Raw genomic sequence first — 27,298 nt, forward strand, 5'->3', positions numbered from 1 at the left:
CTATATTCCTAAGCAATATAGGAGGTCATAGAGTTCTCTGGATCACTGCCTATCTAATTGCCTGCCAGGATTCCCTAGGGGAAAAGCTTGTATATCAAGAGTATGATTAACAGGCCGTACTGATCTATCTATATTTCAGATTTCCTGTGATAAATTCAGATGCTGTAGAAGCACGGGTTTTTAGTAGAACTCCATCTAATGCTGATATATCCACAATTCACAATAGAGTTTCAGGGAATGAAGTTAACTCCTGGGCAATTACCAGAATACAACAGAAATTTACCAAGATCAACTCAATCCTACTTGGAGGCTGGACCAGCAATTTCCCACCATTCTGACATCTAAGGATAGATGCTAAGAATATTTCCATTTGCTTTCCTGCTGGAAGAATCAGGAAAGCTTTTCCTTCTGAATTTCATTTTGCTCCACTGACATTTTCTACTCTTTCTGTTTTTTGGCAAAGTGAGGAATGAAAGAGAAGAGACTTTAAGCCAATCAAGGCCTCAGGCAGACTCTGTGCAAGGATTTGGCATAAGAGCACCAGCACTTATGAGAAACAAGAGGGCTTTCCTCAGACATCTCTGAGTAGTACAAGCCAGTATTCCTATTCCCCCCTCCAACTCTTACCTTCTCTCTCTGGACCAGCTTCTTGTACACAGTATCTGGGAAGGATCGAAGTGGGCAGAACTTGCCAGTGCCCTCAGCACACATGAAGACTCCATTCTCATACACGACTCGTCCTCGACTGATAGTGACCAAAGGTACCCCGTGGCAGCGCATATTTTCATATAAATTTATGTCTCCTCCTTGCACCTGAGTGCTAGCTGAAATAGTCCTGGGTGGGAGGGAGATGCGCATGTCACAGGTAAAATATAACACACTTTACAGACAGTGCTTACTTATATGGATTATTAAATTCTAGAAAAGTTACTGTGGTTTGCCACACTGATTTAAGAATACAATAAAAGAACCATTAACAAGTGATGAATTTTAGCTAATCAGCCACTCAGAAAGCAGCAGGGAATAACAGATTATCAACTATGACATATCTTGGCATTGTGACTCCAAGTCATTTACCTTTTTAGTGTTGTAGGCAATTTGCCAAGATTACAAAAAAGATAATAGTCTATCTCCACAGAAAGTTCCCAATACTATGAAATCAGAAGTCTAGTCCAACTCTGCCCTCCACCCCCTCCCCAAATAATCCACCTGGATAAGACTGATTAGGTTTAGTTAGTTTAAGAAAAGGTTTAAAATAACTTGCCTGGATTAACTTTTTTTTTTTTTTTACATTTATCCTACTCTTTTGTTTTTTAGGTATTCACATGCATTTCTTTATATAGTGGGATCCTGGAAAGCAGGAACTATATCATCTCTCTCTGTATCCCTGGTATCTAGAACATTGCCTCTAACATGGTGGGTTCATAAAATTTTTATGGAATTGAATGCAATCAATGCTTCAAGTCTCTTTATCATTCTAAAAGATCTAGAACATGGGTCAACAAACTAGATCTGAGGTCCAAATCAAGGTTTACATTTTAAAATATAATAAAACTATTTAAAAATGTAAAAACCACTTTTGGCTCTAGGTTTACAAAAATGAGTGAAAGTCTCATTTTGTCTGCCCTTATCCTAGAATACTATCTCTCTTAAGTTCTTCAAACTAATTTGGGGTTTGGTTTTACTTTGTAGCCTCTGGGTCCCACACAACCACATCAGCGTCAGCTCCAGGGATGATGCGACCCTTTCGGGGATACAGGTTGTGAAGCTTGGCTGCATTTGAACTAGTGACAGCCACAAAACGATTTTCATCCATCTTTCCTCCTACCTGGAGAAAAAAAAAGACACGTAGAAGATATAAAATCACAGTGCCACGAGACTCATTCATAAAACCATGCAATCTCCATTATTTCCCTTTATTCCTTCCAGAGGCCTATTAGCTTGGCTGGAGAGAACATGGTCTTGATGAGATCTTTGCCTTATTTCATTTTTTAAAAATTAATATTTTATTTTATAATAACTTTATATTGACAGAATCCATGCCAGGGTGATTTTTTTACAACATTATCCCTTGCACTCGCTTCTGTTCCAATTTTTCTCCTCCCTCCCTCAACCCCCTCCCCTAGATGGCAAGCAGTCCTATATATGTTAGATATGTTGCAGTATATCCTAGATACAATATATGTTTGCAGAACCGAGCAGTTTTCTTGTTGCACAGGGAGAATTGGATTCAGAAGGTAAAAACAACTCTGAAAGAAAAACAAAGATGCAAATAGTTCACATTCGTTTCCCAGTGTTCTTTCTTTGGGTGTAGCTGCTTCTGTCCATCATTTATCAATTGAAACTGAGTCTTTGTCAAAGAAATCCACTTCCATCAGAATATATCCTCATACAATATCGTTGTCGAAGTGTAAAGTGATCTCCTGGTTCTGCTCATTTCACTTAGCATCAGTTCATGTAAGTCTCTCCAAGCCTCTCTGTATTCATCCTGCTGGTCATTTTTTACAGAGCAATAATATTCCATAACATTCATATACCACAATTTACCCAGCCATTCTCCAATTGATGGGCATCCATTCAATTTCCAGTTTCTAGCCACTACAAACCGGGCTGCCACAAACATTTTGTTTGCCTTATTTCATGAGCATCACCAAGCCTTATGAGCATCATGAACCTAACTCTATCCAGTCATTTACATTTTTTTTAAACCTCAGTGCTGCAAAGGGCTGTGAAGTATAAATCCATTGTAATGAATATAAAAGCTTGGTAATCTATATCCCTCCTAACTAAAAGAAAAGTAAAATCTATTGATACAAACCAGTAACAATGTGTCTGTAATTATATGTATATTTTGTGTAGCTGACAGTATAGTTATCCTACTTTTTTTTTGATAATTTCAACTTTCAATTCCCAATATTTCCTGTACATTTTCAGGGCATCCAATATTTCCTGAACATTTTCAAGGCACTAAGGTAGGTAGGGATAGCCTTATTATTCCTTCACATGTTACATTTTTAGTCAAAAACACAGATTTAAATATATCAAAGACCTGACTGATCATATGTCATTAAAACATAGATTTAGGTAATATTTATAATTATGTAATATGGCAAAATTTCTGCTCCAAATCCTGTGAAATAGATATAATATAAAATTTGTATTATTCAAAGGATATCAATGAACATAGCTGCATGGATACAGAACATAAAAGTTAAAATTCTATGCTAATTTGAATTTTACCTAAAGCTAACATGGCTAGTTATCATAAATTTAAATGACATGTTTAATTAAGTTCAATTTTTCTTGCCCTCTGAGAAATGAGAAAGATTTTTGATTTTTACATTAAAGATTTTTATCTTTTGTCTTGGCAGATGTTTTTTATTTTTGTTAACTTATACTTTACTTTCTTTGGGCAGCTTATAGTCTAAATAATATATCACTGAATTTTGGGCCTCATATTCTAAGTGATATTTTTGTCTGTGGAAGATCAAAATTAAGTCCTATTCTCATCTAGGAAATCTTTTCCAGTGGAGAAAACTTCTTCGGCATTCCTTTGTGCTTCAACTTTTCCCTCTCCTACCACATTCTTAATGACTGAAGGATGGGAAAGGATAATGATGTTTGTAATCATTTTTTATTATGGGATATAGATCAATACTTCCTCCCTTGACATTGTGTTCCAGATTACTATTGTGGAGCAAAAGTGACTTGAACCTGAAGCAAAAATGGTAGAATTCTTCTGATAGGAAGCTGTTGAAATAAGCTGATGGAGCCTTCCTAAGAACCTGCTTAGGCCACACATTCAGTACGAAAACAATGTGAGTCAGGAGATAGGGAAATTTAGAAAAAAAAATCAGACACAAAACCTACCACGCCTCTCTCCCAGATGATACTCATCCGGTCTTGTACACCACTCACTCCATGAGGGATTTTAGTGAAATCCTCCTTGCCCATTGCCTTCTGTTTTGTGGTGAAGGGCCGATGGTCAGAAGCTACAATGTTCAGAGTGTCACTGAAGGGACAGAAAGACATAATAAGCACCATAATAAGCACTACTTATGGTTAATTAAAATGCCAAAAAAAATCTCATTTCCTGTCAAAAAATTAATCTGAAATGGTTAGAAATCTCAGAGCATCAGCAATTAATTTTTTAAAAATCAGCTTAAGGACAGGGAGAAGTAATCTGTATGATGGAAAATTACGTCATATAGAAAATACAACTCTGGGATACCATTGGCATAATGGAATAGATATTGGAAAGGCCATAGTGTGTTTATAATCAACTTATCTTTCCTGCATAAAAAAATTGGATTATATCTTTTTTCCCATAGGAATGATGATATAAGTGAGGGGTATATTTCCAAATAAGGACTGAGAAAACATATTTGACCAATAATAAAGTAAAGATATAGCAACTAACTTGCAAATTAATTTAAAATAACAAAAATTACTTTATTGATGCAAAGGATCTCAATGAACATATCTATATACATGACACATAAAAATTATAATTCTATCCTGTTAACATTTTTCTCTCTTTTAAAATACATTTAAAAAAAAAGTGAGGCACTATATAATAGCATAGTGTATAGGAGGCTTAATTTGGAATCAGAAAAACCTGGATTCAAGGCCTGCCTCTGATACATACTGGTTATAAGACTATGAACAAGCCAATAGGAACTCTCTAGGATTATAAATTGTAGGGCAGTTATCAATTTGCATTGGTAGAGGAAATTTTCTCACTGGGAACTATACCAATTAAATCACTGGTATAATTTAAGAAATCATTAAAAATATTTTACTTCTTTTTAAAAATTTTTACACTGAAGCTTCCCCCTGCCAATCCCAACATTTACAGTTTTACAAATTTAATCTAAAAATGGTAAACTATCATAAACTAATTCAAACATAAGTTCAATTTCCCTTGTTATCTTAGAATTGAAAAGGGTTTTTCAGGTGGATTGGGGACAACTTGAATGACCCAGATTTCTTTAAAAAGCTGTATTTCTCAGTATGATGTTGTTGTTGTTGTTTTACTTTTTAGTTACGTTTCCCTGAAACAAGTGGGACATTCAAAATATTCCAGTGATATTAAAAAGCTACACTCAAAGCAATGTAGTTGATGTTCCAAAATGCATATTGATGATTGATAGTTGTTTTTCTTTTTCTTCTTTTTAAAGTGAAAAGCAGTTTTTAGAAGAAAAGGTTGACTTGACATTTTCCCTTCCCATCTCCTCAGTTTATTCAAAACTACAAAGTACAGTTATTCAGCATTGGACCAAAGCAATGCTAGTAGAAATGCATGTCATTGGAGTCTATCTTTCTCAGTTTTCAGTACATAGGGCCTACTTGACACTTTCATGATAATGTGCCACCATAAAAAGCAATTAGCAGCTCATTGGTAGACTTCAAAAGATGCTTCAAAACAACTCTCTGAGAATTTCTAAGACAGGAGTCTGAATGCACACAGCTGTTACCTTTATTGTTGCTTCTGTTAGGAACACTGATAGAAAAGCTCAGAATGAATCATTAAAGATGGTAAGAAATGAAGTTTGGCTTTTATTTACTTTTTTGAATTAGGCTTGTGATTTCACTGGTCACTCCTAGTGTGGAAACTCCTTCTACCAAGGCAAATAGATGTTAGCTTGAAAACTTAAGAGATTTGCCAAGGATACTGGGGGAGGTGACTTGGCCAAAGTCACACAGCAAATATGTATTGGAAGTGGGTTTTGAATTAAGTTCTTCCTAACTTAGAACAGCTTTCTATTGATTATGCCACATTGCCTTTCAAAATTAATTCGGGAGGGACAAATGTGGGTATCATGAATAAAAAACAGGCACTGCATGTACCAAAAGGGAGAGCAGAAGAAGAGAGATGACACTTGGGATCCAGTTCGAGTGGTCTCATTTTGTCCCTTCTTTATAAAAAGGAGTGGCAATAGATCAGAAGTGACATCCTTTGGCACTAGTCTATGGACTTTCTGCTTGGGATGAGCCTCCACTGATGAAGCTCATCTTGAATCTCTTGATACATAAAGAGTCCTAGGTTCCAGGGGGTCCAAAAGAACCAGCACTGGCCCCATAAGCTCCACCAAGAGTATTCATTAGTTCTAAAATCTTTAGCTTCTTTTCAACCAAGCTCTGTTTTGATTCTTAGTGCACCCCATAAGATTTTTTTTAAAAGGGAAAACTCGTAGACTTCCTCTAGATAAAAAGTAAAGCAAAATTTATTTGTTAGTGTTTTGTTTTCAGATGATCTCTTCCTAGCTTGCTTAGGCTAGAATTGCAGTCATCATCAGTGGGCCTGATCCCACTACTGATTAATACCCAAGCTTTGACCAGCTCCATCACTGACCAGAGTCAGTCTGTCTTCCTTAGGCAGCCTCATGGCCTTGTGCTGCCTGGGGTTCACCATACTAGTATCAGACTTAGCACAGACATCTGCTTGATGTTAGTTTTACTGAAGTTCAGAACTCCTGAGAGCTCAAGAGATCCACCATCTTCAGTCTCCCTGATAGCAGAGATTATAGGTTTATACCACCACAATCAATCTAATTATTTAGGTAGTTTTTAGTGGTGAAAGAGTAAGAACAGTACTTAATTTATAATCAAGAGCCTGTATTTCTTTTAACCTTTTGTCTAACTGCTTACAAAAGGAGCAGATGCTAATCAATGGATGTGCCATTTTCTCAATTAACAACTGTTTTTGCTTAAAAGTAGAGAAAAGTGGAATTTACATTCTATTCATTTTCTCTAACTTTTAAAAATGGCTGCAGTTTTATCATTTATATTAAGGGGCTTATTAAAGGGAAAAGCTTTTTTGTTAAGAGAAAGCAATTTAAAATGCTGAACTTTTCCTTATAAAAAAGAACATAAAACTTTGACAAATGGGGAACCACTAAATATGTGTGTACATACATAGATATGCATGTACATATGTGCACAATATATACTTTAGACCTTACATTCATGTATTCACATATATATGTATGTGTGTATATACACACAAACGGCATATATGTACATGTACGTGTATGTATGTACATCTATCTCCTTCAATTCCATTTTATGCTCAGTGAGAGGCTAGGAGCGAATGAGGGAACGGGTTACTGGAAAAGAAAAGGGAAAAGAGACACAAAGAAAACAAAGAGACACAAAAATTCATTTGGAAGGGACGGGCACATACACGTCATCTTGCCCAACTGCAAGTGAAGAAGAATTTTCTTTACCATTTCCCCAACAAATGACCATATCATCTTTGTCTCATGAGCGCCAGTGATTAGGAGCTCATTAGGAGCGCACTACCTTCGGAGGCCTCCCACTCCACTTTGCTGTTAGGGAGTTTTTTTCTCTAACATGAAAACTGCCTCTCTAAACTCTCTTAGCATTGTTCTAGCCCAGCTTCATGGGACTAAGAGATTTCACTTACTTGACTTCAGGCCTGCGGAAAGAAGCTCCCTAATATGAAAGTGACAATCGATGTTTAGAAAGAAGAGGACAGCAGTAAGACAGATGGGACAGTCTGTCCAAGGCACATCTACCAGCTAAAACACATAACCTGTATGCAATTTCTTTGCCACTTACAACCAGCCTTCCAATAGAATTATCACTCAGGGATAGACTGCAGCCCTTATAACATGTGCACAGTGTTAGTGACAGATGGATAGATGGGTAGTAGGAGAGAGATGAAGGGATAAGGAAAGGGATAAAGAGAGAGATATAAAAAGGAGAGAAAGAATACAAGTAGAGGTGCTTAAGTATGTACTAAGTGTTCCCTTGAGTGTGGGTTTCAGAATGATTTACTGATGTCTTCTAAAATTCTAATCGATCCTTAGTCCCAATTTGACAATTGCTTTTTTTGTTGTTGTTGTTCTTAAACCTTCAGACACTTTTAGATAAGCTAGCTACTCAATAGATTAGTCTGAACTTATTTTGGGGATTCTATACTTGATAGAGTCATCTTGTGCCATGAGCTAGGAGTCATTAAACTGATATCCAATGTGGTCTGTGGAGGGTAGATTCTTCATCCTTAGAACAGAGATTTCTGTTCTTTATAAAATCTATAAATTCCCATCCTGATACACACACACACACACACACACACACACAGAGTAATTCGTGCTAGTCATGATGATGTGAAGACAACACAGACATTCCTTACTTGGCTAGCAGACTCATGAGGTAGGTGGAAGTGTTGGTGTCCAGCCTCAGAGGGGGCACTGTGACATAAGCAGCTGCATGGGACCAGTCCTGGTGGTAATAGTGTAAGCCTGTCAATGTGGCATGTGCAGTGGTGGTCTCTGCATAGACAACTTTACCTGAGAAAGATAAGATGACATTACTGGGCTTTGTAAATCCATTTTTTTAAAGCAAACATTTCATTGAATCAAATTTTTGCTAGCTATTCTTTGCCAAACTATTTTAGAGGATTTGGGTGTATCTTTGCCTTTAAGTACAGAAATAAAGTAAAAATAAAAAACTTTACTAAGAAATGGAAGGATTCCATATACATGCTGCTATAAATTTCCTGCATTTAATATTCAAGGCATAAATGATGATAGGTCTACACTTGCATTTCATTGGTCTATAATATAAATAGTGCATTGAGAGCTTTATATGGATTAGGTACTTTCAAATGGAAAATAAAAGAGTATATTAAGGTGTTTGGTCCAGGAATACAGTCTGGGATATCTTGTCATATGGCAAGGCCTTTGTAATCCAAGGATATTCCCTATTTTGCCTGATTTAAATTCTATCATCTTCTGCAACATGTGGAATAAACAAAATGGGGTTTAGAAATTAACCAAATTAAGAAATAAATTAAAACTGCAAAATCATTAAAGTTGATTCAATTAAATTAAGCTTTCAGTTTTTAGAAGTATTTGAAGATGAGAGCTCATCATTTTGAAACAGCTTGTATTTCTATTATCAGTATGATTAAAGGAAAACAAGAGTGGTGATAATAACAATGTTACATATAAATTACATATAAATGTAAACATAAATTATATAATAATATAATTTTTATAATTTAAGCTTAAGTTCAGTTCAGAAAATATTTTTATTTGTCTTATTATATTAATGGTTTCTTCTCCTGGTTTGGCTTGTCTCCAATAATCTGGCAAAACTGAGAGCTAAGTTCAGCAGGGCATAGTGTAGTGTGGTTGGATTACTATATGCTTTCAGTCAGGAAGGCTTCATTCAAATCTTCCTTCAGATACTTATCTGTGTAACACTGGCAAATCATATCATTTCTGTCTCAGTTTTCTCAGTTGTAAAGTGAGGATAATTATAGTACCTATTTCTCAAGATTGTTATAAGAATCAAATGAGATAACATTTGTAAAGTATTCTGTAAGCTTAAAAGTGCTATAAATGCCTGCTATTATTGTGGTTCCATTTATAATCAATAAATATTTTTAAAAAGATTTAGTTAGCAAAATTTTTATTACATGAATTAATGATACTTTAACATTCTTTAGGACTAATACAATAATTTTATGACCATACCAAGTTATACCGGAAACACAGTTCCTAAGGTCTATAACATATAATTTTGTAGAAGCCACTTAACCTACTTGGGCCTCAGTTTCTTCACTTAAATGTGAGGAGATTATGAACAAAATGGCCTTTGAAGTTCTTTCTTGTACTATGATCTGAAGACAGGGAGAGAAGAGAAAAAGGTAGAAAAAGAAAAGAAAGATTGAAGGAAAGAAGGAAGGATGGAAGGAAAAAGGGGAGCAAGGAAGGAAAAAATTAACAAAGGAGGGGAAGAAGAAAAAATGATAAGAAGTCAAGGAGGAAGAAAAGTTAAAGAACAAAGAAATGATAGCTAAAAGTAGTAGTTCAAATAATCTTCCTTTTGCAGATACATAGTGGAAATGAGTGACTTATTGATGTCCAAAAAGTAAGTAAAAGAATCTAGACTTAAAGCCAGCTCTCCTCAGTCCAATACTCTTTTCAGTGAACCATTGCTTCTCTAGGATGTAATAAGGGCTTAAACAAATACTACCACAGCTTACAGGAGGGAGAGGACAGTGCTAGCTAGGAAAGAGTTGAGAGACACTGTGGTGGTAGAATCAATTGGATTTAGCAAACAATTGGATGTAGAGGAGAGGAAAGGAAAAGAATTAAGGATGGATGGTTTAAGGATTAGAAGATGCTCTTATCTTTGACATAGACAAGTTTGGAGAAGGATAGCAATGGAAGCTGGCAATAACAGCACAGATAACCAAATGGTGTTTAAATTTATAATCTTGGACTCAGCATCATTGTTGAAACTGAACATCTTTGGTAATATGCAAAAAAGACTACCTTTTATTCCTGTTTTCAGCTCAAAAACACTTCACTTTGGGTGCCAGTAAGCTTGATGATCTAGGAAGTATCTAATGAGAAACTGAACGTTTATTTTAGCCTTGAAGTCTGGACTTTTCTCTATACTTGGATTAATTTAGCTAGTTAATGTGAATGAAGAGAATATAGGAAACTGAACAAAATGCTGGATAAGAATGACAAATCTTAATTCTGGAAAATAGGTGAATTGAACCCCCTTCTCCCTCAATGCCTTGTGTCTAGTAGGCATTCAAAAATACATTATTTGGGGAAGCGATAAACTTTTTATTGCTTTGTTTCCCCAAATAGCTGCTGGAAACCTCTTTCTAACACACCCCCTCACCTTCCCTCATTTATAGCATATGTTTCTGGGGGAGGGGGAGTCAAAGTCACAAATGAACTTTGAGGAATTTGGTTTTGGGTCAGATGGAAACAAAATTCATTTTCAAATTGGAATTTGCCTAAATTCTCTGAGCTAATTATACTATTTTTACTAAAACATAAGTCTGCACTCAGCCATGATGATATTCTTAAGACTTATTTGCCCTTAGCAAAAATTCCCTCATAATTTGTGTATAAAATAGAAGGAATTCTTAATCTGAAGATAAAGGGGATTATTAATGTTATTATAATTTGTAACTGCTCTCAGAACATGCATATCCAAATAAATTATGCTTTCTAAGACGAGCAAGGTTCAAGTCCTGCCACTTACAAGACTATCTGTATGACTTTAAGTAACCCTTAGAGGCAGACAGATGGCTCAGTGGATAGAGCATTGTGCCTGGAGACAAGAATATTTGAATTCAAATCTGACCTCAGACACTGCCTAGCTGTGTGATCCTGGAAAAGTCACTTCATCCTGATTGCCTCAGTTTCCTAATCTGTAAAATGAGCTGAGAAGGAAATCGCAAAATGTTCCAATATTTCTGCTAAGAAAATTCCAAAGAGATGGCAAAGAGTCAGAAACAACTGAAGAACATTACCCATGAATCACTCTGATTCTAGAACCATGATGGTTGTAGGGGAAAGAGGGCTGAACTCTGTCAGGAAGACCTGAGTTCCAAATCTACTTTTAACATTTATTAGTTATAGAACCTCAGGGGAGTTGTTTAACTTCCGTGTACTTCAAAACTTCAGATTTTGCTTCAGTGTAAAAAGCATCCCAAAACTCTGTTACTTGTTGTTTTTGTGACCTTAGACAACTCACTGGAACTCTTAAAGCCTCATTTTCTTCATTTGTCAAAGGAAGGGACTGGAATGGATGGGCATTGGGTTTCCAGATTTAGAATGATGATTTTATGAGCCTATGAGTCACAGGTAAGATTGGTGGAACGAGACAGATCTCATACTGGGGAAATCACAGATTCTTTATGTATGAGTATACAATTCTTTAAACACATGGGCATTGGGAATGCTACCCCCAACTGACCAAATCCAGGACAGTGTAAGATAACTGGAAGAAAAGGGTCATTAGAAAAACAGGAGAGGAGATCTCAACGTGCTATGAAATCCTAGCAGACCCAAGTTGGCCCCTGTGAAGTAAAAGAAAGAAGCCAGCCAACCTTGACTCCAATCACTTTTTAAATCCTATGACCTAACCTATGTTTCATCAGCCTTATCTTCCATTCCTGCCTTCAGACTTACCTTGCATCTTAGCAGCAGCAATGACATCTCCGGCAGAGATACTGGAAACGTTGACCAGGTAAACTGGACAATGAGTCTAAACACAAGAGAAACAGTCCTCACACAATAAATCTTTCAACAAATCAGGCATAGGAGGAAGGTAGCATTTTCATAGGCACAATAACATTGATAAAGTAACTCTACTGCCAAAAGGACTGTGGGGATATCCAGTCTCCTTTCTCCCCATAGTGGATATGGCAGACCCAGCAATTTTGTGCCCTGCCCATACAGTTGATATAGAAAGAACTCAAATTGTGCTTGAATCATTTGTCTATAAACAAGGAGACTGATAACCACCAATCAAGCCTACTTAAACTCCATTCTCTGTTCCGTGCCATAGAGCTCATTCTGTGTGGGAAAATTAGTGAAAGATTGACTGACTATTGTCATTGTTAAGTATTTAAGTTGTCCATTTTCTATCCTTGTCAGAAATGGACTTTATGAAAATTAATATGAAAAAATAGACATAAATAATTTATCATAAAAGAGTATCTGAATGTGACTTGAAATTTACTAATAAAGCGTTGTGATTAAACACAGTGGATGGCATATAAGACATCAGAAACTATAAGGGCTAACTAATCTCTAACAGATGACATTTTAATTAGGCAAAATACATCCTAAATCAAACTCCAACACACAGGGTTTGGCCCAAATAAGCCTGCTTTTGGATTTGGGTTCTAGGAACAGCTCTGCCACTAACTAGATCCTAGACTTGGTGCTAGGACTACAGAGGTAATTTAGTCTGATTCCCATTCTTCTCATGTTACAAAAGACGAAATTAAGATCTGCAAAGAAACATAGTTAAAAATTAGAAGGACCAGGTGAACCCCAGGTTCTATGACTATGGATCCAGAACTTTTTTTCTACTTTACCATACTATTCTATTACCTCGGACAAATCAACTTTCGTTAGTTTTCTTATCTATAAAATTAAGGGCCTTCTCTTGGCTTTCCAGAGGTTCCTTTCAACAAGGAATAAGTTATAATTGGGAGGAATCTCATGATTAAAACTACAGTTATTAAAAGAGGAAAAAACTAAGTGGACAGATAGCTTGGCTCTCCAAAATACTACTTTTATTGATGCAGTCTTTATTTTCCAATCCATACAACAAACATGAAGTTCCAACATATCCAAAGTACCAGGGACTTTATAAAAGCTACCAATCCTGTTCTCAAGCAGCTTACATTCTTATAATAGGGATGAAAGCAGTGTGGATGAAAGCAGGGATGAAAGTCCAGATTATGCTGGATCTAGAATCTGAGGAGTTTGCTTCTAATCCTGCCTCTGCCATTTACTACCTGTGTGATCTTGGCAAGTTACTTAACTAAACCTCAATTTCCTTATCTGTACAATTGGGGGGGGGGTTTGGACTAGATGATCCTCATCTATCTCTAAAGACACTTCTATCTCTCTGTCTGTTCAATTTTCATTCTATAAATGCAATTAATTTCAAAGGAGAGGTCCAAAGAGTTATGGAAAATTTTATGGAGGAGTCATAACTTTCAGCTGGGGAGTAAGTGAAGTGAAAGTGAAATGAGTTTTAAAGAGAGGGATTCCAGTAGTAGGAAGAGTCAGGCATCATGAAAACTGCCTGTACTAGAAAGGAATCTCCAAGCTTGGAATTCTTTCCCCTATGCTTTCTATTGTCCCTCTCCTTCTCTTCACTATCTTTAACCAGCTCCTTACAATGGAAGTATTGACTGGGGGCTATATTTTGAGAGAAGCGGCAGCAGAGGGACACAAAACAAAGTATTTGAGAATGATGAAGACTAAATTATAAAAGGCAGCTCTTATAACTTCTGCAAGCTGAGATGGTTGGATTTTGATCCCAGGAGGGAGGAGGAAATGCTGCTTACCCTGTTAGCAATAGTGATTACACGGTGGGTCGCTTCGGCTTCCAACTGTTTAGAGAAACAGAACACAAGAAGAAAACAAGATTCATCACCGCCCAAATCTAGCATTTTTTTAATGTAAGGCATTGTGTTAGATATAGTGTCATGGAGTGCTATACGTTTGCTTGTGCCATATATATTACAGAGATCATCCATTTTATAGTTCCATAATTGTCTGGGCTCCTTTGCATATATGTGCAAAGGCCTTTGGACATTGAGTCAGGAGACAGGGGTTTGATTTCTTCTTCCAATACTTTCTAGCTATATGATTTTTCAATAATAGCCCAAAGGGAGGAGGGAAGGGCTCTGATATTTTTCATTCTTCCTTCTTAAATACAATTTTGCCCAGACTATCCCCTAGTTCATGGCAATGGTTTCTCAATGAAGGGTCAATTGAAAGCTGTTCCAGTTTCCTCTGAGTCAGAGCTGTCCTTAGAATACAGTGATGGAGACTTTACTCCAAGGCACCAAAAGGTAAAGAGAGTAAACATGTAACACATAGACTTTAGAAACAACAGAGTTTAGCATCTTGGTCCGTAGTATTCATCTATGAGCTGCTACAATAATCATTAGTTCTAACTCCCAGGTCAAATGTCTCAGTCACTACTTGCATTATTTTTACATTATGAATGATAAAGTTGATTGAGGGAACGTGGGCCCAAATTATTTGGCTAAGCACAAAAATTCCTAGTTATGGCGCTGCTCAGAAAATTTCAGGAAAGCTTTAGGGTGTACTTGTGCTAAATTATCATTTAGGACACACTAAGCTACTTTGAGAATATAAAAAGGCTTGTGAAGTAGCCAATTGGTATTTTCTCTCCCATAAAGAGGAAAATACGTAAAATCCAATTCATATTTGTCGGTGTCTTTAACCCCCATAACATTCTAAATCCCTGTGTGAAGGATGATAGGAAAAAAAATCCACAGCAAACTTTTCTTACCTCCTCTGGACGGCTGATCTCTATTCCTTCAGGACCTGTAATGCCCAAATCTAATGCCTCTCTGGCACCCTAAATAATAGTAAAGAAAGAGTTGGAAATTGTTTCTAAGATAAATCTGAGAAGAAAATAATGAAACTGAGCTGGCAGAACTATACAAAAATTCAGCACTTTTCCTTTTTTCTTCATTATTTTTCTTTAAAAAAAAAAAAAGCCTTAAGGCTTAGGTTTGGGCTTTTGCAATAAGGTTGTTCAATTCACATTTTTAAATGATTGAACATGTCTTTTATTTTTCTAAATGTGTTCTAAGTAATCAGGTGAAATAATAAATCAGGGTTTGGGGATTTCATCAATATGAATCTTCCTTCTATTTTGATACAACCTCTCTCGAGACTGATACATGATCTTGGAGAATGATTATCACTGAAAAATTAACCATCCCATGACCAGGGCAGTGTACACAGTCTTTCTGAACCTAGAGCAAGGCTGGTCCTTATGGAACAAGAACATTATATAGTCCACACTAGGTTTATATTTGAAGTCTTTTCAATTGGCTAGGATCTACTAGAGTTTGGAGGTATAACCCAGAGTGAACACAGTGTCATTTTAAGGACACAATGAGGTATTGGGATAGGACTTTAACCTAAGAAAAAATAAATAAGGGAGTTAAATATCACACAGTGATTTAAACAGGTATCAAGGGAGATACTTAAGAATTAAAAGAAAGGTTCTTTAAACTTGAAGAGCTTACAACCTAGTTGGCAGCACTTAGACCCATAAAACTCTTCATTCAGATGCCTCGCTGACGAGTCCAACTACCAGATCTACCTTCACTGCCCACTCCTTTCTGAATTTTGTCTCTATACTTGCCTCGGCCACAAGCTCTCCATTTTCAGCATGGACTCGGGCTATCGCACCAATATCCTTGCAAGCACAGAACACTTGATATAATTCACTATCTCGAAGCATATATAAGTCTTTGTAGGTCATAAACATCTGGAATGAGTTGACACCTTTCTCTCTCACCAAAGTCTCCATTTCTGCTTTCACCTGATGGAAGGAAAGGATCGACATTACATACTCAAGAATTTGAAGGATGGGGCCCTAGATGACCTGTAGTATGTACCAACTGTGTGAACTTTGAAAAGTCCTTTACAGTGCCTGAGACACAGAGAAGTTATCAGAAATAGGGAAACGATCTTCATAGATCTGCTGTAGAAGTCTGAAAACTGTCAAGTATTATTGTCCTCTTCATCCTTATTATTGATTATTGATATCAATTATTAATAATATTAAAGGATGGGGCTTTAACTGGGATATATTTGCATCTCAGGGACTCAGCAGAGATTCTCTACCCGGGAAGAGTATAAAAGGGAACAAAAATGTATTAATCCCTTCATGTTTGAGCCTTGTTTGAGCATCACAACAACCCTGTGAGGTAAGTTTCATTACTATCTCCACTTGACAACTGAGGAAACAGGAGGCAGACAGGTTAAATGACACAACTAGGAAGGATTTGAGGCTACATTTGATATCAGGTCATCTTCCTGACTCCAAGCTCAGTACTCTATCCATTGTGGCACCTTGATAGCTCTAATTCATTAGGACTCTCTTTGTTTTTCCTAGCATTATAGGAATCCTGCTTGCTCTTGTTTTATATAATAATTAATAATTTTCTGACACTTTTAAAAATAAGTTTGACTAGTTTTTGGAGAAGTTTGTAAGGTTGCTATATTATGCTTATACTTCAATATCTCTCATATTGCCATACCTATTATGAGGATAGGAATGGATAGATAGTATGGATAACAAGTCTGGGGATTACATTTATTTCCAAATTCAATTACACACTTTTAATCAGTAGATATCACTTTGATAAAAATTCTACTGCCTGTTTGGGGGCTTACAGAGACCTTTCCTAAGATAAAGACAATGAGGAAAGGACAAAAGAGAAGAAAATCAACTTGTGGTTCCTTCTTTCCCAGAACAGCCTGGTATCTATAGAGCTCCCCAAAGGGATGACTACCAACTTTGGATGAATACATACCTAGAATATTGGTTGTATACCTAGATACAACCAATATTTTAGGTATGTACTTATCCAAAATGACTATCAGTGGCAGAAAACAGAGATTGCTCATGTTCATTTTCTTTCTCCTACTTTTAAGCAGACCTAGACTTCTTGACTTACTGTGATTTGAATCTGGGAAACCTGTCTGATATACTTAGGGGCTGCAAATCCATAAGATACTGTTTGCCTGAAACTCTAAGTAACCTTGAGTAATCAATCCCAAGAACTTAATCACTTGTCTGGAAGTTCCACATCCATTTGGGGCTTTATTTTCTATTTAAATTATTAGCTTCCTTGTCTCAGTGAGGAGAAAGAACAGATCTCTAATTGGATTCCCTGGATGTTATAAGGGTCCCTAAAGACATTTAGCAAGTCTTATGTATTGTAGGAACTCAGGAGAATTTTTGCTCCCTAGTATTAAACCCAATTTACAGTGTGGCTCCAGAATAGAGAGGTTTTTTAGTGTGGCAGGAAGCAGGGGAATGCCTCAGTTCTTTTTAACCCACTGAGTTATTTTGCTACATAAGCACCAGTACAAAAAGCAATTTAGTTACTCATACTGATAGAGTTCTGATGGACTACAGATGAAGGAGACTTATATTTTTGAACATGGTCAACATGGGAATTTGATTGCAAATTTATCAGGTTTTCTTTTTCTTTTTTCTTGTCCCCTAGTGTGGGAGAAAAGAAAATAAATGCCTTTTAGTTATTAAAAAAAAAACGGCCATGCCTCAAGACTCCTTTAAAAGGACAAGTGGTTATCTTTGTATTGAGTTTTGTCAGTAGAGCTGACAATGGAAAAAAAAAAAAAAACTTGGCCCCTATAAAGGAACTTCTTGGAGTAATGGAGGGGCTATCCCACTCTCCCCTGCTAGAACCCCATCAGCCACATCACTAAAGAATAGATTCTATTCAACCACTGGATGAGATTGTATTTAATGGAGCAGACGTATGCTACAGGTAGATGCAGATTCAGAGGCACGGCCACTCAAGGAAGGAAGGAGCTGCTGGTGGAGGGACTCTGGCCCCAGAGAAGGGCCCTGGCTGTGGCTTTGAGAGACCTGACTTTTCTAATTAAGAATCTTGACACAGAGCAACATACACTGGAAGCCCAGCTGAGATGCTAAGCCCAGACTGGAGGTTTGTGAAGATTACAACCATGAGTACTTGGTTCTGGAGTTGTGAGCTGAGCCACTGGTATTCCCTATATGTGTGCCTTAGTATCGTCATACTTAAAATACGTGCCATACTTCCAAAGCACAATGTCTGTATCTGTGGCAGAGTATGCCCCAGATTTATGTGAGAGAATATTACTTACATTATCTCAGTCAATGCTTTGCTAAGGGCTAATTGTCTTTACTGGCTGACTGCTAATGGGAAACCTGCCAGTAAGAGTTCATACAAGTTAGAGTAAGTCCCAATCTGTGAGTTTAAGGGTATTTGGGAAAGTATGCCAGAGGAGGTGCTGCACTAATAACTTTCAGTCCTTGTCACAGTCATATCCAAATTCATATCCTTAAGTTGTCTCAACAATATAGAATATATCAAGAGTGTATGATGTAATGGAAAACCATCCTGTGGGAATTCTGACCAACTTTAGGGGAAAAGCTGTCCCCTTTTCCCTTTTCTTTCTCCCGTAACCAGAGAGCTGATTTTTCTTTTGTTTTGTGTAGATGGCTTCTAAGATCAGGTATACAAAGATATTAAACACCCTGGAGAACAACAGGCTAAAATGTTGATGGAAATATACATCAGGAGACAGCTATAATCTAATTAGAGAGACTTACCTTTGGAGACCACCAGGTGATTCCCATGTGAAGTGAGTAGTCACAGCACACTTTGGGATCAGCCAAGTTCCTGCACTTCTCATAGGCATCCAGGAGGGATGTTTCTTTGTCAGGTAGAACATGGCCTATGATCATAGTTGTTCCTCCTACCAGTGCAGCCTGTGGGAAAAAAGAAGAGAGATGAGAAGTTTTAGTCGTGCCCTCATTGCACAGTAACAAAGTGGAGGTAACATTCATATTAGCAGAGTAAAGAGCTATTTGGTCTATGCAAGCAGCTTCCTGTTCAACAGGAAAATTAAAATAAAAAAAAATTTAATATAGTTTTTTATTTACAAGTTATATGCATGGGCAATTTTACAGCATTGATGATTGCCCAACCTTTTGTTCCAACTTTTTCTCTCCTTCCCCCCACCCTCTCCCCGTGATGGCAGGTTGACCAATATATGTTAAATATGTTAAAGTATAAATTAAATACAAAATAAAAAAAATTAAATACAATATAAGCATACATGTCCAAACAGTTATTTTGCTGTACAAAAAGAATCGGACTCTGAAATAGTGTACAATTAGCCTGTGAAGGAAATAAAAAATGCAGGCGGACAAAAATAGAAGGATTGGGAATTCTATGTAATGGTTCATAGTCATTTCCCAGAGTTCTTCCCCGGGCATAGCTGGTTCAATTTATTCATGCTCCATTGGAACTGATTTGGTTCATATCTCATTGCTGAAGATGGCCAAGTCCATCAGAATACATCCTCAAACAGTATCATTGTTGAAGTATGTAATGATTTCCTGGCCCTGCTTGTTTCACTCAGCATCAGTTCATGTAAGTCTCTCCAGGCCTTTCTGAAATCAATCTATTGGTCATTTCTTACCAAACAATAATATTCCATATAACATTCATATACCACAATTTATCCAACTATTCTCCAATTGATGGGCATCCATTCAGTTTCCAGTTTCTGGCCACTATGAAGAGGGCTGCCACAAACATTCTTGCACATACAGGTCCTTTTCCCGTCTTTAAAATAAGCCTTTTAAAATTTAATTTAATTATCAATTGGAGAATGGTTGGGTAAATTGTGGTATGTGAATGTTATGGAATATTATTGTTCTGTAAGAAATGACCAGCAGGATGAATACAGAGAGACTTGGAGAGACTTACATGAACTGATGCTAAGTGAAATGAGCAGAACCAGGAGATCATTATATACCTCAACAATGATACTGTATGAGGACGTATTCTGATGGAAGTGGATTTCTTTGACAAAGAGAAGATCTAACTCAGTTTCAATTGATCAACGATGGACAGAAGCAGCTACACCCAAAGAAAGAACACTGGGAAATGAATGTAAACTCTTTGCATTTTTGATTTTCTTCCTGGGTTATTTTTACCTTCTGAATCCAATCCTCCCTGTGCAACAAGAGAACTGTTCGGTTCTGCAAACATATATTGTATCTGGGATATACTGCAACATATTTAACATATATAGGACTGCTTGCCATCTAGGGGAGGGGGTGGAGGGAGAGAGGGGAAAAATCGGAACAGAAGTGAGTGCAAGGGATAATGTTGTAAAAAATTACCCTGGCGTGGGTTCTATCAATAAAAAATTATTATAATAAAAAAATAAAAGATTACTCCCCTCCCCAAAAAATAAATTTTATTTTATTTTATTTATTGCTGAAGCAATTGGGGTTAAGTGACTTGCCCAGTGTCACACAGGTAGGAAGTGTTAAGTGTCTGAGGCCAGATTTAAAATCAAGTCCTCTTGACTCCAGGGTTGTTGCTCTATTCACTGCACCATCTAGCTGCCCCATTTTGTTTTGTTTTGTTTTGTTTTTGCAGTGAGGCTATGTAGTACAATGGAAAGAATATTACTAGATATAGAAATAAAATTCTTATTTGGATATGGTGAAGCAAAAAAATTATCTCCACATTACATTGACCATGTCTATTTCTAGTTATTTTAAATTTCATTTCAATTTAATAGAACAAGTAGTATTTCAGTTGAATAGTCTATTTTAAGAATAGACTCAATTAATAAAAATACAAAGTTGAAAAAAAGAATCCTACTTTTCTTAAAGAATGAAGTAAAATATATAAGGAAGGAATGTCTAAAAGGGAAAAGTTCAAGTTTTAAAAGGCATATATCACATCACCAGAAGGGATTGAGAAGAATAATTAGAGAAATGAATGAAAAGATAAATACAATTAAAAAAATATAAAGGAATCTGGACTGGAATTTGGAGGCAAGAGACCTGGGTTCTTTACAGTCTGAAAAGAACCTGTTTTTTCTACCTTATACATTATTCTGCTTCCAAAATTATATAGTCTTCTCTTTGTCGTTCATACATAATACTCAATCTCTCATCCCCAAAAGTTTGGTTACCTTCATTCTCTCCTTCTTCTCACTTTCAATGCACTATCTTCTCATCAAAGCTTCATGGGATTCTTGACTTCCTTCAAGGTGAAACTAAGTATCATCTCTTACCTTTTTAAAAAGCCTTTCTTGACCATCACAGTTGTCTACACTGCCTTGTGTTTATTTTGTATTTGTTTTCTGTATTCTGACATATGGACAAATCTGTCTCCTAGAGAGGATATAAGATCACTGAGGACTGGAATTGTTTTATTTTTTTTAAATCACCTTATCTCCAGTGCCTATCAGTGTGTTTGGCACAAACATAATAAGGGTTTAGTTGCCTGATTGGTTTTGCTGCTATAATTATGTGATCTTAGCTTTATCATTTAACTTTTCTTAGCCTTACCATCTCTCATCTATGAAATGAATTCTTTATGTCTAATGATGTCCAAATAACTCTAATATTCTAGAAATCAGTATATCTCTAATTTCTTTTAAAAATAATTTGATGATAATTTGGCAACCGAAAATAAACAAGACAGAGTGAATATATGTTTACATGAAAGACTAGATACATTTATACATAAACATTTAAAACTCAGACATATTCCCTTGTGTTGAGACACTGAGAAGAAACTCAAGATAAGTAGGTAGGTTTTGGATAAATTGAGGGAGACTATCTTCAAAATCATTAGGAATAAAAAAGTCTCATCTATAGAAGGTTTGGACCCTCAATTCACAGACTAGCAGAGTCTCCCCAAATTCTTCATTCTAATAAGTAGATGCCAGTGTTCCAACAATAAGGGATTGGGATAGGAATACAAAGAAAAACTTGCCATTTCAAGATCCTAATAAATGTGTTATGGAGAAAACTAAGTCATAACAATCACCTGTAGTCTCATAATCTTAGAACTGGAAGAAATCTTTGAGCTCCTTTAGTTTAAGCCCTTGATTTTACAGGCCCAGAAATGTTAAATGATACACCTAAAGTTGTATTCAATAAGCATTTATTAAGAACTTACCATGACGATGTCATGGTACAGGATTTTTCCAATACATCATGATCTCTCACTTGTACTCAGATCATTTGCAATCCTGAAGAAGGCTGGCTCTATCTGTGGACTGTCACAAGGCTGGCTAACAATTAATGTGTCATGGCCTCAGAAGTAACTGAATCTATTAAAACCCAAGAGTTTTTCTTAACTGAGGCAGCAAGATAGAGCAGAAGATGAGTAGATGGAGTCAGGGAAACCCAGACTTGAATACTGCCTCAAACACCTGCTGGCCAAATCACTTTACTTTTTTCAGCCTGAGTTTCTTTATCAACATGAGGGAGCTGAATTCTATAGCCCAAGGGGGCCTTTTCTAACCCTAAATCTAAAATTCTAGAACACTATGACCTTGTCCTTGCCCTTCTGGACATCTTAAGCTATCCTACATCTCTTAGGAATGACTGGATTGCCCCCATTTTTCTTTGGTACTTTACCATCCTCCTCTTTCTTTACCTGATCTGAACAGGTAGCATTCTACCATAGCATGTCCTCCTCCCATTGAATGGTAGAGAGAGGTTCTGAAAGGATTATTTTATTTGGCACATTTTTAAATTAAAAGAATTCTTTTTTCGGCTGTCATATCACTGCTAGGTCAGAAAAGGACTCTCCGAAATAACTAGAAGGTCACCTGCTTCTATGTGGCACCTGTCTTAGAAAGCAATCGTCTTCCTTGTGCTAAAGAGGATTTTGCCTTTGATTGAAGAATTACTTTGAAGCATTATAGGCAGTGAGAGTAGTTAGGTATGAAACAGGTCTATATTTGCTCCAGCTCTGCTGCTGACCTTGGCAGAGTCTCCAAATCTCTATCTAGAAGAGTACTTCTCAATTCTAGGTCAGTTTTAATTATTTCAAGAGCAGTTATGAAATTCTATTTAAAACTTCATAGAATATTGCAATTGGAAGGGGCCTATAAAGATCCACTTCCTACCTGATGCAAGAGCCTTTCCTGTTTGTCAGTTCCTTATTGAATGCTTTCCAGTGACAGACTATTTTGAGATCTTACCCTTTCCAGTGATGGACAGCTCTAATGGTTATTAAGTTCTTCCTTACACTGCACTGAAATTTATCTCTCTGTTATTTTCATCCAATGGTCTTCAATATGGCATATGGCAAATGTACATATATATATAAATATATATATAATTATTGTTATTAGGATCACAAGAGCATGGATTTAGAAATGGAAGAGACTTTAGAGGTTTTATTTAGTCTAATCCCATCATTGTATGGAATATTTTAAGATTTATAAAATGCTTGACACTTGATCCTCACAACAATACTGTGAGACGGATATTATTATCCCTATTTTACAGATAAGGAAGCTGAAAGCCCAGACGGGCTAAGGGATTTGCCCAGAGTCACACAGTAAATCAATGTCAAAGCCAGATGCTCCTGACTCTCAGACCACTGTTCCTTATCCTTCTTTCATCTGCTTCCTCTTTCTGGATGAGGAAACTGAGAACAATAGAAGTTAATGAAAGTGGTCAAGTAACTGAGTTTTCTGAGCCTAAATGTAGAATTTTACATTTATCTCAGGATGAGTGGATTGCTCTTAATGATGGTAGTTGAAGATAGCAAGAGTTCCCTTTTTTTTAGAGTGTTTTACAGTTAAGAGAGTTTTTCTAACCCCATCAGGCAAGTAGTATAAGTATTATTAATCCTAGTCTATAGATGAGAAGACAGACTTAGAAAGTGATTTGCCCAAACTCACACAGCTAGTAAGTGGCAGAAGACTAGTGTTCTTTCCAGTTTACATGAAACTGCCTAAAAATTCTTTCAATGTCAACGCAGGTACTTAAAATGATAGGATTTAACAATTCATGCTTAATTAAATATCAGCTGTTCTAAAATACTTTTTTTCACATTGTTGAGTCAAGAATAACCTATGGATAGCCAGGTGCCCAACATACATGTTGAAAAATAACCTGGAAGCCTTCCAGGACATGGATTAATCCTGCCAGGTGAATTTATGGGGAGATGGATGAGAACTACACAGAGAAGGCAAGCACAGGATAGTGTGTGGTTTACATCATTGGAGGGAAGGCCCCCATCTGATGAGGTCCCACACGCACTGGAATATTTGAGTATAAGATAACCCAGCATAAAATTCAAAGTTGTTTGTTCTATAAAACCTCATAGATTATAGCACCACTGCCACCCAGTGGTAGTTTGGGGGCAATTGTAGAGATGGTGCTGAAACTAATCATTAATAAGTGTCAAGCATTTATTAAGCACCTATGCACAATTAATACATAAACACAAGGAAAACAGTCCCTCCCCCTCAAAGAGCTTACATTCTATAGAGGGAAATAAATGTACATACATATGTATATACAAAATAGATAAAAAAGTTTTTTTGGGATGAGAAACACAAAGTTGAGGAGTGGGGAAGGGAGAATCTATTCATGGAGATGGTGGCATTTATTAAGCACTTACTGTTTATTAAAAATTTGTTAGGCATTATGGATACAAAGGACAAGTGGAGAGAATCAGTAACAATAATAATTCCTCACATTTATATAGCATTTGAAGGTTTAAAAAGTGCTATATAGAAACATCAACTTAGTCAATTGAAAATTACTGAATTTAATATTGAGAATACTTCACAACTTTTAATCAATCAATATTTATTAAACACATACTATATTCCAGGCACCATGCTATATTCAGTTTATTAATTAAGCAATTTATTATCTACTGAATAGCATTTAGAGCCAAATATAAAGATAGGGACAAAATGATGGAAACTTACAGGTGTCTCTTCTCCAAGGCATGACCTTGAGACACAGAATACCTCCTTCAAGAGAAGAAATTTTGGGGAGGGGGCATTTCAAATTTGTGTAGTTCTGTCTGTGTTTTAAAAATTCTGGGAAGCATTCAGCAGGATAGGAACTGAAGGGACTAAATATGCTTTCAAAAGGAAAGACAGTCTAATTGGCAGTGACCATGATTGCTACTTCTGGGCTTTTGAACATGAGGTGCCTATGAGATTAGTCCAGAGAGCAGTAGAAAATGCATTTTCCTTTTCATTGCAAAACTTGCTAAGAATTTTTTTAAAAATTACTGAGGAGCTGGCATAAAGAATGTTCACAAAGTAAAAGGATTCAAATACCACCTGCCCCCATCAGGTTAAGGCACCTTTAAATGTTCCATCTTGTCCCTCCTTCCATCTCTGGACTCTTCCTTTTGGAGATCTCCATGCCATCTCAGTGCGGAAGAACCCCAAATCTGTATCTCTAGTCCTGACAAATATGTCTTTTAACCTCTTGATCCACATTTCTAATTGCTTAGCAAAATACCTGGATGATTCTTCAGTCAATTTAGATCAAAACCTTAATGCCACCTTTGATACTTTCCTTACTTTTACCTGCTCTGTCTAAGAAGTTGCTAAGTCCTGTCAATTTTCTTTGGGAAATTTTACATATCTATTTAACCCTTTCCCATTGCTACCACTTTAAACCAGGCCCTCACTTACTCCTTGGATCACTGAAATACTTTCTGTGCTATGAACAACACATATCCCATGAAGTCCAGAGCTAGGTTTTTGAAACTCTATTTGAGATTTAGTTGGTCCTGGAGACTAAGGCTCAAACCATTGGATGTAGCTTCTACTTGATCAGTTGTGCAAGGGTTCTTAGGGCTTCAAAAACTAACTCCATGTTGCTGTAGCAATTAAGACATCCTTCTTGTTGAGGATCTATCTCCTTATGAAGATAAGGGTAGTTGTATTCGTCTGAACTATTATTGTATCCTCACTGAACAATCTTTTCCATGCAATTGCTAATTTAACCAAGACTTACTTATAAGTGGTTTATAAGTGACTCATTTCATTACAATCTTAAAACTGAGCCACTGGACTAGCCTGAGTCAGGCCTGACCCAGAACAACTTAACCAGCTCTTTACAATTCAGGATTAATTGTTATGCCCTGATCTGATAATATCAATTCAGTATTTAAAAAATTTCAAGGGCTCTCTGTCACCTACTAATAAATCCCAAACACCTTAAAGGCCTGGCATTCAAAACTCTCTGCAATCTGGCATCTCCCATACTCTGAACTCAAGCCAAACTGGCCTGTTCTCAATTACTTGTGATCTGGCATCTGATCATGTCCCTCGAGCACAACTATTCTCTCCAAGGTTACCAACAGTCTTTTAACTGCTAAATCTATTAGCCTTTTTCTCAATCTTTATTATACTTGACCTTATGGCAGTTTATGACAAGGTCATTTACTTTCTTCTGCTGGTTTCTTGGTTCTTTTACTACCTGTCTGAGTTACATTTCCTGGAATATCTTCTACCTCTTGACTATTCATGGAAGTTCCTCAATGCTCTTTCATAAGCCCTCTTTTCTTTCTTTATACTCTCTCCCTTAATTATCTCATCATTTCTCATGGATTCAATGATTTCTATGCAGATGACTCCAATTCAGTTTTATTTTTATCTCTGACTTCCCTCCCTTTCTCCTCCCCCACCTAAGACTTAAAACTTAAAGGCTTAAAACAAATTTTATTAGAAATATGGTCATGAAAACAGAATCTTGCATTAGCCATGTACAAAACAAAACAAAAAAACAAAAAAGAGAAAAGAATGCATTATTCCACACTGAGTCCATTAATTGGAGGTGAATGGAGTGTTTCAATATGAATCCAATATGAATTATTGTTATCATGTAAATTGTTCTTCTAGTTCTGCTCACTTTATTTTGTATAAGTTGATGCAAGTCTTCTCAGATTTTTCTGAAACTATATACCCTTCATCATTTCTTACCGCACAGAAGTATTCTATTACATTCATATGCTATAATTTGTTCAACTATTCAATTGTTGGATAGCCCCCTCAGGTTCTAATTCTCTGCTACCACAAAAAGCTGTTATATTTTTGTTCATATGGGTCCTTTTGTTCCCTTCGGAGAATAGACCTGCTATAGTAGTGGTATTATTGTGTCAAAGAACAGTCTTTTCCACGTGATTCCAAATTGCTTTCCAGAATGATTAGATCAATTCACAACTCCACCAACTGTAAAGTTCCCATAGCCCTTTTAGCATTTGTTATTTTTCTTTTTGTCACTTTAGACAATCTGATGGATATAAAGTACATTACAAGTTGTTTTAAAATTTATGTGGCTATTAGCAAGCTAGGATATCTTCCTTTAAAAGATGTTTATTCATATCCTTTTA

At 36.4% G+C, this 27,298-nt stretch overlaps 1 protein-coding gene across 3 annotated transcripts in view; it reads right to left on the minus strand.

Annotated features, from left to right (window-relative positions):
• The window catches only part of DPYSL5 (dihydropyrimidinase like 5), a 106,986-nt gene that overhangs the window by 16,216 nt on the left and 63,472 nt on the right, over positions 1–27,298 (minus strand). For all 3 annotated transcript variants that reach the window (XM_051976316.1, XM_051976317.1, XM_051976315.1), the window contains exons 3-11: positions 18,706–18,864; positions 15,718–15,897; positions 14,851–14,919; positions 13,874–13,918; positions 11,976–12,051; positions 8,162–8,318; positions 3,867–4,012; positions 1,686–1,824; positions 628–835 (exon numbers count right to left, since the gene is read on the minus strand). In XM_051976316.1, coding sequence (XP_051832276.1) covers positions 628–835; positions 1,686–1,824; positions 3,867–4,012; positions 8,162–8,318; positions 11,976–12,051; positions 13,874–13,918; positions 14,851–14,919; positions 15,718–15,897; positions 18,706–18,864 — 1,179 coding nt within the window. The remainder of the gene's footprint in view (positions 1–627; positions 836–1,685; positions 1,825–3,866; positions 4,013–8,161; positions 8,319–11,975; positions 12,052–13,873; positions 13,919–14,850; positions 14,920–15,717; positions 15,898–18,705; positions 18,865–27,298) is intronic.

This window comes from Antechinus flavipes, chromosome 2, assembly GCF_016432865.1.
Source record: "Antechinus flavipes isolate AdamAnt ecotype Samford, QLD, Australia chromosome 2, AdamAnt_v2, whole genome shotgun sequence".
Taxonomy (NCBI): Eukaryota; Metazoa; Chordata; class Mammalia; order Dasyuromorphia; family Dasyuridae; genus Antechinus; species Antechinus flavipes.